The sequence below is a fragment of the Cololabis saira genome, chromosome 18 (assembly GCF_033807715.1).
Source record: "Cololabis saira isolate AMF1-May2022 chromosome 18, fColSai1.1, whole genome shotgun sequence".
Taxonomy (NCBI): Eukaryota; Metazoa; Chordata; class Actinopteri; order Beloniformes; family Belonidae; genus Cololabis; species Cololabis saira.
This window is the reverse complement of record NC_084604.1, coordinates 38,465,873-38,481,525: the sequence shown is the minus strand read 5'-3', so window position 1 is coordinate 38,481,525 and position 15,653 is coordinate 38,465,873. Positions and strand designations below refer to the sequence as shown.

The window sequence follows — 15,653 nt, the reverse complement described above, 5'->3', positions numbered from 1 at the left end:
AAACGTACGGAGGGAGTAGAAAAACACGTGAGGTTCTAAAAAAATCCAGTGCAATGTCAAGGTTTTTGTTGGTTTTCTGTCTGTGGGTTGAGTAGCAGCCTGTCGTCTTCTTCCTCCTCTCCTCCTCCTCCTCCTCTTCTTCTTGCATCAAGTTTGTGGTTGTGGGAACTAAGGCCCCGTTTACACGTAGCAAAAAACGGTGGTGTTTTCATGCGTTTTGGCCGTTCTTTTACACGAAAACGAAGCTCAAAGTCTCCAAAAACGATCAGTTCTGAAAACTCCGGCCAAAGTGGAGATTTGCAGAAACCCCGTCTTCACGTTTGCTTGTAAACAGAGAAAAACGGACATTTAGGCTTCAGAACGTCACATTATGAGACAGAAACGTCACCAGAGTCATGAGTGACACCTGTGGTTACAATTAGTTTGTAACCGTCAATATTTTCTTGTATTTTACCTGTTTTATATTCTAAAGTCACACTTAAAAGTAACGAAAGACTCTCGTTTCATCTTGGAAGTAACTGGAAGTTACTCGTGTCATTTGTTGATGTTTTTTTCCAGGATTCTGATTGGCTAGCACAGGAGTCGGCAACCCAAAATGTTTTAGATCCATATTGGACCAAAAACACACAAAACAATTATGTCTGGAGCCGCAAAAAATGAAAAGTCTTGTATCAGCCTTAGATCAGCCTTAGAAGGCAAATGGCAAAAGTTGAAATGTTGAGAAAAAAGTCGAAATGTCGAGAAAAAAGTCGAAATGTTGAGAAAAAAGTCAAAATGTCGAGAGAAAAAAAGTCAAGATGTTGAGAAAAAAGTCAAAATATTGAGAAAAAAGTCAAAATGTCGAGAGAAAAAAAGTCAAGATGTTGAGAAAAAAGTCAAAATATTGAGAAAAAAGTTGAAATATTGAGAAAAAAGTCAAAATATTGAGAAAAAAGTCAAAATGTCGAGAGAAAAAAAGTCAAAATGTTGAGAAAAAGTCGAAATGTTGAGAAAAAAGTCGAAATGTTGAGAAAAGAGTTGAAATGTCGAGAAAAAAGTCAAAATGTTGAGAAAAAAGTCGAAATGTCAAGAAAAAAGAAATGTCAAGAAAAAAGTCAAAATATTGAGAAAAAAGTCGAAATGTTGAGAAAAAAGTGAAAATGTCGAGAAAAAAGTGAAAATGTCGAGAAAAAAGTGAAAATGCCGAGAAAAAAAGTCAAAATGTTGAGAAAAAAAGTTGAAATGTCGAGAAAAAAAGTCGAAATGTCTAGGAAAAAAAAGGTCAAACATTTTTGAAAAGGCTCCAGGAGCCACTATGGCGGCTCTAGAGCCGCGGGTTGCCGACCCCTGGGCTAGCATGACTTTATCTTCTCGTTACACTGCCCCCTGTAGGTCTGGATGCTCATAGCACCTTAACAGATATTTATGCGGGTTCGTGTAAATGACGGTATTTTTCAAAACGCAGAGGGGGAAACATCCGTTTTTGTAAATACCAGCTACGTGTAAACGTTGCCTGAATGTCCTGAGCAGGGCAGGAAGCTCGCCGCCCTCTCCCTGTCCGGGTCGCGGCGCCGCCCGGATCTTAACGTTCTGGATGGGACGGCCGTCTCTGGATCTGAGTTCTCCGGGGTCTCCGGGTTTCCTGGGGACCCGGTTCTGAGGTCTTGTGAATGTGTCCGGGCCTCCAGCGCCTCCTGGACTCCTGAGTTGGCCCCCCGCCGGCCGGCGCCACGGCGGGGGTCAGTTGGCGGCCGGGACCAGCAGGCCGACGGGGAGGGCTCGGCCCGGCCCCTTGGGCGGCGCCCCCTTGCTGAGGTCGCGGGCGTCGGCCGGCCACGACGACGACGCCCGCTTGGTGGTCATGTGCCGCCGCGCGTGTTTGGTCAGGTGGTCGCTGCGCATGAAGCGCCGCTCGCACACGTTGCACACGAACTTCTTCTCGCCCGTGTGCGTCCGGCGGTGCCGGGAGAGCTCGTCGGACCGGGCAAACTTCTTGTCGCAGCCCTCCCAGTGGCAGCTGAACGGCTTCTCCCCTGCAGAGGAAGAACATTCGTTAGAACATCGGAAACTAAAAAAAATCAGACATCTACGGAACAGTATCAGGGGGAATATTTTTTTTCATTGTGCACTTCGACAAAAGAGTCGAAATGTCGAGAAGAAAGTCGAAATGTTGAGAATAATGGCCACGGTTACATGATGTTTTTTAATTCAGAATTAATTAAAAAAACGTTTGATGGTCTTTCTCCAACTCCTCTCCAGGTCTGGGGGTTGGGAAGGTTCTGATTGGATAGGGGGGGGACCGGAAGTTAAACTACCGGAAGAAAAACAAGAAAAAGAAGAAAAAATTCGAAATGTTGAGAAAAAAAGTCGAAATGTCGAAATGTCAAGAAAAAAGTCGAAATGTTGAGAAAAAAGTCGAAATGTTGAGAAAAAAAGTCGAAATGTTGAGAAAAAAGTCGAAATGTCGAGAAAAAAGTTAAAATGTTGAGAAAAAAAGTCGAAATGTCGAGAAAAAAGTCGAAATGTCAAGAAAAAAGTCGAAATGTTGAGAAAAAAAGTCGAAATGTTGAGAAAAAAGTTGAAATGTCGAAATAAAAAAAGTCGAAATGTCGAGAAAAAAGTCGAAATGTCAAGAAAAAAGTCGAAATGTCGAGGAAAAAAAGTCGAAATGTCGAGAAAAAAAGTCGAAATGTCGAGAAAAAAGTCGAAATGTCAAGAAAAAAGTCGAAATGTTGAGAAAAAAAGTCGAAATGTCGAGAAAAAAGTCAACATTTCATGATTAAAGTTGAAATGGCCGCAGTTACATGATGTTTTTTAATTCAGAATTAATTATTCAGAATGAAATAATTCTGAATTAAACTATTTTCATTCGAGTTTACATGGAAATAGTAATTCTGAATTGAGGTTTCCATGGAAACACGTTTGATGGGGTTTCTCCAATTCCTCTCCAGGTCTGGGGGTTGGGAAGGTTCTGATTGGATAGGGGGGGGACCGGAAGTTAAACTACCGGAAGAAAAACTAACTTAGACGCTACAACTTTGAAAAGCTCACAATATTTATGTTTCCTGTTTCCATCTGTTCTCTTAATGATTTCTATTTATTAAATAAATGGTCTCTGCTCTTGACCAGCGTTTACTGCGTGCTGCCATCTTGAAACTTTGGACAACTATTGTGCAAAAAAACAAAACAAAAAAATCACACACGCACGAATAAAAGAGCGCTGAAAGTTCACGACTGCTTCAAACCGGAAACCGGAAATGCGTTGCTACCAAGCGAACCAATCACAGCCCTCTCGGTCTGCGTTTGGTCTGCGTCGCCTCGACGCATAGTTACAATTTTTGGGAGGTGCAGGTCAGCCACCGTGTCAGCCACGGCGTCAGTGACGGCGTCAGTGACGCCGTGGCGTGTGCGACACGGCGCAACCTACGGGGTAGGTACAGCGTCGATTTGACGCAGAACCATAATTCAGCCTTTACACCTTCATTTAACCCTTGTTCTGTCTTTGGGTCAAAATGACCCAATTCTCCTTTCCTTCTTTCCTCCTGCTCTCTCCTTCCTTCTTCCTTTCCTCTTTTCTTCCTTTTTTAACCTCCTTTACTCCTTTTTCTTCCTACCTCCCTTTCGTCATTCGTTCCTTTATTACCTTCTTTGCTTTTCCTTCCTTCTTTCCTTCCTTTCTCGCTTCCTTCCTCCCTTTCCTACTTCCTTCCTTCTTTCCTTTCCTCTTTTCTTCCTTTTTTAACCTCCTTTACTCCTTTTTCTTCCTACCTCCCTTTCGTCATTCGTTCCTTTATTACCTTCTTTGCTTTTCCTTCCTTCTTTCCTTCCTTTCTCGCTTCCTTCCTCCCTTTCCTACTTCCTTCCTTCTCTTCCTTCCTTCCTTTCCTTCCTTCCTTCCTTCCTTCTCCTTCCTTCCTTCCTTCCTTCCTTCCTTCCTTCCTTCCTTCCTTCCTTCCTTCCTTCTTTTCTCCCTTCACCCTCCCTTGACCCAAAGACAGTACAAGGGTTAATAATTATTTGCATGTTACATCATGTTTTTTATTTTAACTCTCTTGATGTGATGGGGGCGGCGCCCTAGCGCCCTAGCGTCCTACCGCCCTAGCGCCCTAGCGTCCTAGCGCCCTAGCGCCCTAGCGTCCTAGCGCCCTAGCGCCCCCTGCTGCCCAGCCGCCCCTGATCTACGCCTGCAGACGGGCGGAGCGTCGTACCTGTGTGCGTGCGCAGGTGAGCCTTCAGGTGGGAGCTCTTGAAGTAGGTCTTCTTGCAGCCGGGGAAGGTGCAGACGTAGTTCCTCCTGCGGGAGAAGTCGGCCTGCGAGGCGCCGCCGCTCAGGCCGGACGGCAGGAAGACGGGCGCCGGCGCCAGCGGCAGCAGCTTGGTGTTGCCCAGGGTGACCACGGCGGCCTGCGGGGCCTGGGCCGACGGCTGCGGCACCACGAACATGACGGTGCCCTGCGGCACCGCCGGCCCCACCAGCAGGGGCGGGCCGAAGCCGGGGCCGGGGGACTGGGGCAGGATGGGCTTGGGCCCCCCCTGGGCCTGCACCTGCACCGGGCCCTGGACGAAGGCCGAGATCATCCCGGTCCTGCTGCTCACCGGGAAGACCTGGCAGAGGACGGGCGGGGCGGCCACGGCGGGCGGAAGAGGTGGAGATACGGAAGAGCGTGGGGGCGGGGGGGCGGCCGGCGTCACCGTGGTCTCTGGCCGAGGTGGCGCCGAGGTCTCCGTCAGCCGGGCCGAGGGCGGGGGGGGCGCCGAGGGGGCCGGGGCTGGAGCCGGCGGGCCGAGGCGGTCGGCCGTGTGCCGGATGACGCTGGTGGCCATGGCTTTGCCGGGCGGAGCGGCGTGAGGCGCCGGCGGCGCTGAGGTCTCTGAGGTCTGGGGGGGGCCGGGGCGGAGCAGGACCTGCCTGGGGGGGGGGCTCAGGGCGGAGGACGGGGCCAGGGCCGTCGTGGCCGAGGCCTCGGCGAAGCTCGGGCTGTGAGGCGGAGTCATACACTGAAACGAGGAAACACCGCCGTCAGGAACCTGGTTGCTAGGATACAGTGCCGATACGATCAATCAATAGGCAAGGCAATTTTATTTGTATAGAGGGAATGCGCATGACGTCACAGATGCGACTTCTCAGCGGGATTCGTTCACTGAGTTTCAGAAAGACTGAGTGGCAGAAAGACTGAGTGTCAGCGTAAACTTTCAGTTTGAGCAACTGGAAAACATCTAAAATGGGAAAGAGCTGTTGTGCGATCGACTGAATTCATAGATTTTGCAAGAAATTGGAGTTATCGTTTTACAGACTGCCGAAAAATAAGCTTAAGAGAGACAAATGGGTCGCTGCAATTCACAGAAACAACTGGATTCCAGGCACCGAAACGTGGATTTGTGGTTCCCATTTTGTATCAGGTAATGTTGGATTTTTGGGTAGCTAACGTTAAACGGTCAAATCATAAAGTTCGGTGTCCCCATCACTTTAATTTCACCAACAAATCCTGCCTTGAAGTCGGACCAAGCGTCAAGACTTTTGTAAGCCTTCAAGCTTTGCTTCGTGTATTTCCCCGGCGTAGAAATTAAGTACATATAAATATCAGGAAACTGGATTGGTGGCCAAATATTAATGTCCATTGACCACTGGTTCTTGGTAACTGTACCAAATATTAATGTCCATGGACCACTGGTTCTTGGTAACTGTACCAAATATTAATGTCCATGGACCACTGGTTCTTGGTAACTGTACCAAATATTAATGTCCATGGACCACTGGTGCTTGGTAACTGTACCAAATATTAATGTCCATGGACCACTGGTTCTTGGTAACTGTACCAAATATTAATGTCCATGGACCACTGGTTCTTGGTAACTGTACCAAATATTAATGTCCATGGACCACTGGTTCTTGGTAACTGTACCAAATATTAATGTCCATGGACTAGGGCTGGGCGATTATACGATCTCGATTTGTGATCGTGATCAAATTAAGTTCGATCACGGTGATCAGCTGTGGGTCTACTTTCTCGATCACGTGCAAAACATGCTGCAGCAAAGTGCACGACAACCAATCACAACCCGCTTTCCTGGCACCGCGCTGTCTGCATTAATTCATCATGCATGACATGCCGCGGCAAGTTGCATGACCATAGGCAGTAAAGTAGTCACATCTGCCTCCCCTGCACTGGTGGGAGCAAGCGTGACCAGAGAGAATAAAACTACAAGACAACAACCGCAGGCTAGCGTTAGCTTAGCTTCGAGCCGACCGGGACTCACAGTTAGCGGTTATTTATTTTTTTATTTCGCCGGACAACTTCTTCCGAGCGTACAGGAGGAGGGTGTGATGGATTCACAAAAGTGCCCTTTGTGATGGATGTATTGTGTATTCGAACCGCACTCATTAAAGTTGTGATTCGCTCTGCTTGTACCACAAATTACTCATCACCGCCGACTTCAGAAACTCCGCGGCCCCGACATGGGTGTGTGTGTGCGTGCGTGCGTGTGTGTGTGTGTGTGTGTGTGTGTGTGTGTGTGTGTGTGTGTGTGTGTGTGTGTGTGTGTGTGTGTGTGTGTGTGTGTGTGTGTGTGTGTGTGTGTGTGCGCGCTCAGCGGAGTGAATGTGTCGGAACGCGGAGGCAACAAGCAGAGCTCACCAGATGACGGCGTAGGCTCTGCGTTGGTGTAACGCGGGACCATAAATCAGCCTTAAGTCCCTATAGGCTAATACTGTGAGAAATAACCTCTCATAATAGCGGTACTACAGTTAATAAATGTAATAAAACTGCCGTTTCTGCTGGCTACTGAGTCCTGTAAGTGGCGAGTGAGTTTTAACTCCTTAATTACCAACCAGCGTCAGAGTCACGCACAGTAAACAATCGGTGATGTTAGAGAGCCACCTGTTGGTCAATTTAAGCAACCGCATCGCCAGCTGCTTGACAGTGGCTCAACTCATTAGTTTACTGTTTTTGTTTTTAATAATGTCATTGCAATTTTATCTATGCAATTGTGAAAAAAATGGCAAAATAAATGAAAAACTGTGAACAACCGCATTCCGTAGGCTATTCAGTACTCAGTATTCAGCCAAGTCTTTAAATTTTATTCCGCTTCAGTTTCGGCCTCAAATTTTCATTTTGGTGCATCCCTAGTTATTTCGGTGGAACCACTGGTAGCATTCTGGATTCTTGTTAAAACATGCTATTTGCTTTATTTGTTAATAAAAAAACAACTAATCTCTGGTTTCTTTCTATTTTATTCCAGAAGGGAGGGGGGATCTTCTGATTTAAAAAAAATCGTGATTAAAAATCGAGATCATTCAATATGGGAAAAAAAATCGTGATCACTTTTTTTGCCATATCGCCCAGCCCTACCATGGACCACTGGTTCTTGGGGTAACTGTACGGGTCACTGTCAAGTCCAACTGCCTTTAATTTAAGCCCATAATCAGCTGTTATTCAGTCTTCTCCACTAGTTGCAGCTGTTTTTGCTGATGTTTTTACCACTCAGTGCGAGTAAGGGGGCTGGTCCAGTGGGAAAGTGACGTCAATGCAGACCCTCTATAGCACAATTCAACACAAGGTAATTCAAAGTGCTTTACATCAACATTCATAGCGGCAAGACACAATTAAACAGTAAATAACAAATAAAATTCACAGTTCACAGTTCATCCAGTTGAAATCCTTCACTTCCCATCCATCCCCCCTGTCTTCCGGTGTCCCCCAGGGCTCTGTCCTTGGCCTTATCCTCTTTACCATTTATCTCCTCCAACTTGGTCAAATCTTCCGTAAATTCAACATCCACTTCCACTGCTACGCGGACGACACCCAGCTTTACGTTTCCTCCAAACCCACTTCCACCTTCCCACCCTCCTCCCTCTGTGCCTGTTTGCAGGAAATCAAATCGTGGTTTTCCTCCAATTTCCTCAAATTAAACAGTGATAAAACCAAGGTAGTCCTCATTGGCTCTAGGTCCACCCTCACTAAACATCCCAGTTTCACCCTTATCATTGACAACTCCTCGGTCTCCCCCTCCCCTCAGGTCAAGAGTCTGGGTGTCGTCCTTGACAGCACCCTATCATTCCACACCCATATCAACAACACCATCCAGTCCGCCTACTTCCATCTCCGTAACATCAACCGCCTCCGCCCTTCACTCACTCCCAACACCGCCGCAATCCTGGTACACTCCTTTGTCACCTCCCGCCTGGATTACTGCAACTCCCTTCTTTTTGGTCTCCCGCACAAACTCCTCCATAAACTCCAACTGGTCCAGAACGCTGCAGCCCGCATCATCACCAGGACACCTTCCACCAGTCACATCACTCCCTTTCTACACCAACTCCACTGGCTTCCCATCAAACACCGGATCAACTTCAAAATCCTCCTCCAGACATTTAAGGCCATCCACAACCTCGCTCCCCCGTACCTCTCTGACTTCCTTCACATAAATGTCCCCACCCGGTCTCTCAGGTCTGCTTCTTCCATCACCCTCACCGTCCCCCCAGTCCGTCTGTCCACTGAGAGCTCTAGACCCCATGGATGGAATAAAGAGTTTACTTTATTCCATCTTTGTGTGCCAGCATTTAAATGCAGTATCTTATGTGTCCACTAGAGGGCAAATAAGTAATTGTAATGAAGTAATTTACGTGTCCACTAGAGGGCAAATAAATGCATTTAAATGCAGTAACTTATGTGTCCACTAGAGGGAAAATAAATGCATCTCAATGCAGTAACTTATGTGTCCACTAGAGGGCAAGTAAATGCATTTAAATGCAGTAACTTATGTGTCCACTAGAGGGAAAATAAATGCATCTAAAAACGGTAATTTACGTGTCCACTAGAGGGAAAATAAATGCATTTAAATGCAGTAACTTATGTGTCCACTAGAGTGCAAGTAAGGCCACGTTTACACGTAGCTGGGTATTTACAAAAACAGATATTTTCCCTCCTACGTTTTCAAAAATATCCTCGTTTACACGGACCCGCATGAAAACGCTGTTAACGTCATGCTAGCCAATCAGAATCCTGGAAAAAACATCAACAAATGACACGTGTAACTTCCAGTTAAGGCTGATTTATGGTTCCGCGTTACACCAACGCAGAGCCTACGGCGTAGGGTCTGCGTCGATTTAACGCGGGACCATAATTCAGGCTTTACTTCCAAGACGGAACGAGAGTCTGAGAGAATTTAAAACAGGTAAAATAAAAGAAAATATTGACGGTGGCCAAACAAATTGTAAACACAGGTCGCACTCATGACGCTGCTGGTGACGTTTCTGTCGCATAATGTGACGTAAATCTCAGTTTTCTTCCGTTTTCTCTGTTTAGACGCAAACGTGAAAACGGAGTTTTTGAAAATCTCCACTTTGACCTCCGTTTTCGTGTAAACGAACGGCCAAAACGCATGAAAACGCCTCCGTTTTTGCCCCGTGTAAACGGGGCCTAAGTAATTTTAATGCAGTAACTTATGTGTCCACTAGAGGGCAAATAAATGCATTTTAATGCAGTAATTTATATGTCCACTAGAGGGCAAATAAGGAATTTTAATGCTTTCAGCCACTCTGCCCCCCATCTCTGGAACACCCTCCCCCCTGACCTCCGGAACACTGACTCCTCCTCCCGTTTCAAGTCCCTCCTCAAAACCCACATCTTCAGACGGGCTTATGAGACCTGATGTTCCTCCTGTTTGTGTTTGCTCTGCTACGGGTTCTGTGCAGCCTGTTTATATTCTCTGAGTCTGTCTTAATTATTTTATTGATTTTATTTGATGTGGAACGGCGACCTTGAGTGCCATGAAAGGCGCCCTATAAGTAAAATGTATTATTATTATTATTATTATTATTATTATTATTATTATTATTATTATTATTATTATTATTATTATTATTAAAATGAAATAAAATGATAAGAAAGAGGTACAATAATAAAAAAGCACAAGTTGTTATAAAGTAAGGGCAGTAGAGAATAATAATCAGACGGTTCTTACCAGCGAGGACAGGGCGATCATGTCTTTGGCCGCGTCCCCGCCCTCGGGGTGTGGCGGGATGGAGTCGCAGGAGTCGGAGGTGGGAGTCAGGGGGCGGGGCTTGTGCAGGCCCTGGCACCAGAAGCTCATGCTAACTAGCGCCTCGGCGGCCTCCAGGTCGTGGGTCTCGATGCCCCGGTTCTGCCCCCGGTTCTGCTCCCGGTTCTGCTCCATGGCTGCAGCCGCCGGAGTTCACAGGTCGACCTGCAGGAGGCGAGCAGGAGGAACGTTACACGGAGACACTTCCAACCTTAAAACCTTAAAACCAACGCAGCTCCAACAACAACACTGGTTCTGGTTCTGGTTCTGGTTCGTGTTCTGGTTCTTGTTCTTGTTCTGGTTCTGGTTCTGGTTCTGGTTCTGGATCTGGTTTTGGTTTTGGTTTTGGTTTTGGTTTTGGTTTTGGTTTTGGTTCTGGTTCTGGATCTGGTTCTGGTTCTGGTTCTGGTTCGTGTTCTGGTTCTGGTTCTGGTTCGGGTTCGGGTTCGGGTTCTGGTACTGGTTTTGGTTTTGGTTTTGGTTTTGGTTCTGGTTCTGGATCTGGTTCTGGTTCTGGTTCTGGTTCCGGTGCCGGTTCCGGCTCCGGTTCCGGTTCCGGTTCTGGTTCTGGGCCAGGTCTGAGTTTGGAACCAGGATTTCTGTTTCCACTGCTATGAATATCACAAATACGTCCCGTTGGAGGTTAATGGGCGTTCATGCTCATCCTGATCCGGGTCAGGGACTCAGTCCAGGTCACCGCTGGAATCACCTGGAATCACCTGGAATCACCTGGAATTTACCTGGAATCACCTGGAATCACCTGCATTCAATTACCTGGAATCACCTGCAATCAGTTACAATAACCTGGAATCACCTGGAATCACCTGGAATTTACCTGGAATCACCTGGAATCACCTGGAATAACCTGGAGTCACCTGGAATCACCTGCAATAACCTGCATTCAATAACCTGGAATCACCTGCAATCAGTTACAATAACCTGGAATCACCTGGAATAACCTGGAATCACCTGGAATCACCTGCAGTCAATCACTTGGAATCACCTGGAATCACCTGGAATCACCTGGAATAACCTGGAATCAGCTACAATCACCTGGAATAACCTGGAATCACCTGCATTAAACCACCTGGAATCACCTGCAATCACCAACAATCACCTGGAATCACCTGGAATCACCTGCAGTCACCAACAATCACCTGGAATCACCTGGAATCACCTTGAATCACCTGGAATCACCTTCAGTCACCAACAATCACCTGGAATCACCTGGAATAACCTGCAATCACCTGGAATCACCTGGAATCACCTGGAATAACCTGGAATCACCTGGAATCACCTGCAATCACCTGGAATCACCTGGAATCACCTGGAATAACCTGGAATCACCTGGAATCACCTGGAATCACCTGGAATAACCTGGAATCACCTGGAATCACCTGCATTAAATCACCTACAATCACCTGGAATCACCTGCAATCACCTGGAATAACCTGGAATCACCTGCATTAAATCACCTACAATCACCTGGAATCACCTGGAATAACCTGGAATAACCTGGAATCACCTGCATTAAATCACCTACAATCACCTGGAATCACCTGGAATAACCTGGAATCACCTACAATCACCTACAATCACCTGGAATCACCTGGAATAACCTGGAATCACCTACAATCACCTGCAATCACCTGGAATCACCTGGAATCACCTGCATTAAATCACCTGGAATCACCTGGAGTCACCTACAATCACCTGGAATAACCTGGAATCACCTGCATTAAATCACCTACAATCACCTGGAATCACCTGGAATAACCTGGAATCACCTGCAATCACCTGGAATAACCTGGAATAACCTGGAATCACCTGGAATCACTTGCAGTCACCTGGAATCACCTGGAATCACTTGCATCAAATCACCTACAATCACCTGGAATCACCTGGAATAACCTGGAATCACCTGCAATCACCTGGAATAACCTGGAATAACCTGGAATCACCTGGAATCACTTGCAGTCACCTGGAATAACCTGGAATCACCTGGAATCAGCTACAATCACCTGGAATAACCTGGAATCACCTGCAATCACCTGGAATCACCTGGAATAACCTGGAATCACCTGGAATCACTTGCAGTCACCTGGAATAACCTGGAATCACCTGGAATCAGCTACAATCACCTGGAATAACCTGGAATCACTTGCAGTCACCTGGAATAACCTGGAATCACCTGGAATCAGCTACAATCACCTGGAATAACCTGGAATCACCTGAAATCACCTGGAATCACCTGGAATAACCTACATAACCTGGAATAACCTGGAATCACCTGGAATCACCTGGAATCACCTGCAATCACCTGCAGTCACCTACAATCACCTAAATAACCTGGAATCAACAACCTGGAATCACCTGGAATCACCTTTATCGTTAATGGTCAGCTAATCAGCAGCTGACGGCGTGAAAGAACCAGATCTTTTCAAACCAGAGCTGGATAGAAACTCCAGGACCAGGGTTTCTGTTTGTGTTTATGGATCTGTATCGATCACGTATCGATGAACGATGATGTCACCCCCCCCCATGATGCCCCCCCCCCCCCCCCCCCCCCCTGATGATGTCACCCCCCCCCAGGACTGAGGTGATGACAGAGGAGACATGTGGAGGACAAAGGGCTCCAGGGCGAGCGGCAGCAGGAAGGGTGGAGACGAGAGAGAGAGAGAGAGAGAGGGGGGGGGGCCCTGCACCCTGAATACATGAGGGGGGGGGGGGGGGGGGGGGCGGACCCAGGGGGGGGCAGGCCACGCCCCTCCCATAATAACATGCACTCGCTCGCTCGGAGAGAGAGAGGGAGAGAGAGAGAGACAGGAAGTCAAACAAAACAAAGTAAATCTGCCACAAACGCAGCACCGACCCCGGACCCTCGGACACCCCCACCCTAACCCCCCCACACTGACCCCCCCACACTGACCCCCCCATAATGACCCCCCCCACACTGACAACCCCCATCAATCAATCACTCTCCTGCCAGACACACGAGGAATGTATTGATCCGAGCTGATCACACCCCGGCCCTGTGTGTGTGTGTGTGTGTGTGTGTGTGTGTGTGTGTGTGTGTGTGTGTGTGTGTGTGTGTGTGTGTGTGTGTGTGTGTGTGTGTGTGTGTGTGTGTGTGTGTGTGTGTGTGTGTGTGTGTGTGTGTGTGCGTGTGTGTGCGTGTGTGTGTGTGTGTTTTTTCTGCCGTCTCTTTGTTTTCCTCGGCGGGGGCGGGGCCAGCAGGGGGGGGTTTCTGAACCGACTGACCTCGTCTCTGATTGGCCGGCCGCTCAAAACTGCAGCAGATTCTCACATTCAACTGATTTTACACCAAAAAAACCAGACTCAAAAGAGCCGCGACGCTCTGCTTTGTCTCTTTTACCATTTTAAAACATCACAAAAGACTTCCCAGCATGCACCTCTGCAGATGTTTATATTTGTATTATTCCCAAACAGACGGGCTTCTTTCCGGACATAAAAAATATAAAAACAGTAAACACAAAAATGAAGATGAGCCTGTTTAGGTTTGTTATTAAATCCTAAAGCTGATTGTTTCTTAACGACATCATTAATTGATCAAAATAAATACATTTATTTCACCATCAATCATTCATTATATCAACTAATTAAGTCGTTGCTGATTCTTTTCTTTCCTCTGATGAACCAGCAACCGCTCAGATATTGATGAGCCGATCAGATATCAGTATCGGATGCTGATCGGGACATTAATTTAGCATTAATTAATGCTTAATTAAAGCATTTCCTGCTTTAATAAAGACAGGTGGACCGTGCTTTGGTTCTGGGGAGTAAAGTCAGCATCTTCATCCCCGGTTTTAAGGCAGATAAATAAGTGCACGTGAGCCGTAAAGCCCCGCCCCCGTCCACCCCGTCGCCACCGATGGAAACGGATCCAAACCGGGCCACCAGGGAGGGGCAGGCGACCCGTTTCACCCCAGAGAGATAAATGTGATCAATGTGGTTCAACTGCATTAAAAAACAGGATTTCTTCACTTAAGAGGCAGCAAATTATAATAATAATAAAAGGACCTGAGACGCTGTTTCAGCTCTGAAGCAGGAAAACCATCATCCCATTCTTTCACTCATTCATCTGCAATATTCTCTCATTCATTCATTCACATAGTGTATAGATATTTATGTTTCCTGTTTCTTATTTATTTATTTTTTTTACATAGTCTTTACATGTGTGCACTTTTATGGAGCTGCTGCCTAATCTCATTATACCATTAATGATAAGAAAGGCTTTCTATTCTATTTTTTTTTTGTCTGCATATATATTAATTGTTAATACCATGTTGGTAAAAACCTAAAGCATATATATATATATATATATATATATATATATATATATATATATATATATATATATATATATATATGCATTTTTGATATGAAAATATATGATATATTTTTAAATATATCACCTATATTTATTTTATTATACATACATATATATATATATATATATATATATATATATATATATATATATATATATATATATATATATATGTATGTACATATATAATTATTAATTAATTAATAATGTTAATAATAAAAAATATTAATTAATATTAATTAATAATAATATATATAATAATATAATAATAATTAATATATTATTATATATTATTATTAAGATACAGCGGTAAGAATAGAATAGAAAAAAAATAATTTATTATTACATTTATTTTATTATATATATATATATATATATATATATATATATATATATGATAAAATAAATATGGGTGATATATTTAAAAATATATAATATATATTTTATATCAAAAATGCATATATATATATATATATATATATATATATATATATATATATATATATATATATATAATAAATATAATAATACATTTTTTTTCTATTCTATTCTTACCGCTGTATCTTAATAATAACAAATCATTTAACTTTTGTTTCGAAAAGTTATAAAAATTAAAATTTAAGGCAGAGGCTTAAATTCGTGCGGGATCGATACCTGGTATCGGTACCAGGTCCAAACAAAGGAAAAACCGGTTCACAAAAAAAACTAAAGCAAAGCAGCAGCAGAACAAAATAAAACATCTGCAAAAAAACATCTGCACAACAAACAAAAGCTTCCACTCTGCAAAAACATCTGCAAACTTTCCTTCTGCGGCGATGCGGGGATGCAACTGTTCTCTAGGGCGCATGCGCACGGCGGGGGCAGCGGGTTCATTGTGACCTCAGATAAACCAGCAGGCGGCAGGTTGAGCAGCCTGACGCGGGGATCGAACCCGCGACCTCCGGGTCTCCGGAGCCGGGGGACTCACCTGGACCGGGCAGGGGCAGAGCGCAGTGTCCGCAGAGTCCGCAGCAGCAGCAGCACAAAGTGCCGATGTTCCTGCCAGCAGGAGCGACTTGTTCTTCTTCTTCAGCTGAGAGAAAGAAGAAAAAAAATAAATAAAAAAACAAGAAAAGAAAAAAAAAAAAAAAAAAAGAAAAACAGTGAAGTGAAGCCGGAGCCGCGTCTGGGCGGCTGGTAACACGCAGCCAATCAGCGGCGAGGGTGTAGCAGGCCCCGGCCAATCAGCGGCCCGGGCGCGGCCCTGGGCTCCCTACGTGGCCGGCACGCCATTGGTCCGCGG

At 45.5% G+C, this 15,653-nt stretch overlaps 1 protein-coding gene across 2 annotated transcripts; it reads right to left on the bottom strand.

Moving 5' to 3' along the window:
* Nucleotides 1–1,031: 1,031 nt before the first annotated feature.
* klf11a (Kruppel like factor 11a) lies at nucleotides 1,032–15,443 on the bottom strand. 2 transcript variants are annotated; one of them, XM_061707162.1, is made up of 4 exons: nucleotides 15,339–15,443; nucleotides 9,943–10,185; nucleotides 4,188–4,977; nucleotides 1,032–2,012 (listed from the first exon to the last, which is right to left on the bottom strand). In XM_061707162.1, the coding sequence occupies exons 2-4, from the start codon at nucleotides 10,153–10,155 to the stop codon at nucleotides 1,720–1,722; spliced, it is 1,296 nt and encodes a 431-aa protein (XP_061563146.1). In that variant the 5' UTR covers nucleotides 10,156–10,185; nucleotides 15,339–15,443; the 3' UTR covers nucleotides 1,032–1,719. The 2 variants fall into 2 exon arrangements, with proteins under 2 accessions (XP_061563146.1, XP_061563148.1); XM_061707164.1 differs by lacking the exon at nucleotides 15,339–15,443 and having other exon boundaries at nucleotides 4,188–5,014; nucleotides 9,943–10,056.
* Between the last annotated feature and the right edge of the window lie 210 nt (nucleotides 15,444–15,653).

Bases quoted from the DNA above. Each gene is read 5' to 3' on its own strand.
- klf11a (XM_061707162.1), bottom strand. From the start codon at position 10,155: ATGGAGCAGAACCGGGAGCAGAACCGGGGGCAGAACCGGGGCATCGAG. The intron at 4,978-9,942 runs GTAAGAACCGTC...TCCTCGTTTCAG, and splicing joins TGATCGCCCTGTCCTCGCTG to TGTATGACTCCGCCTCACAG. The intron at 2,013-4,187 runs GTACGACGCTCC...CTTCCTCTGCAG, and splicing joins TCACCTGCGCACGCACACAG to GGGAGAAGCCGTTCAGCTGC.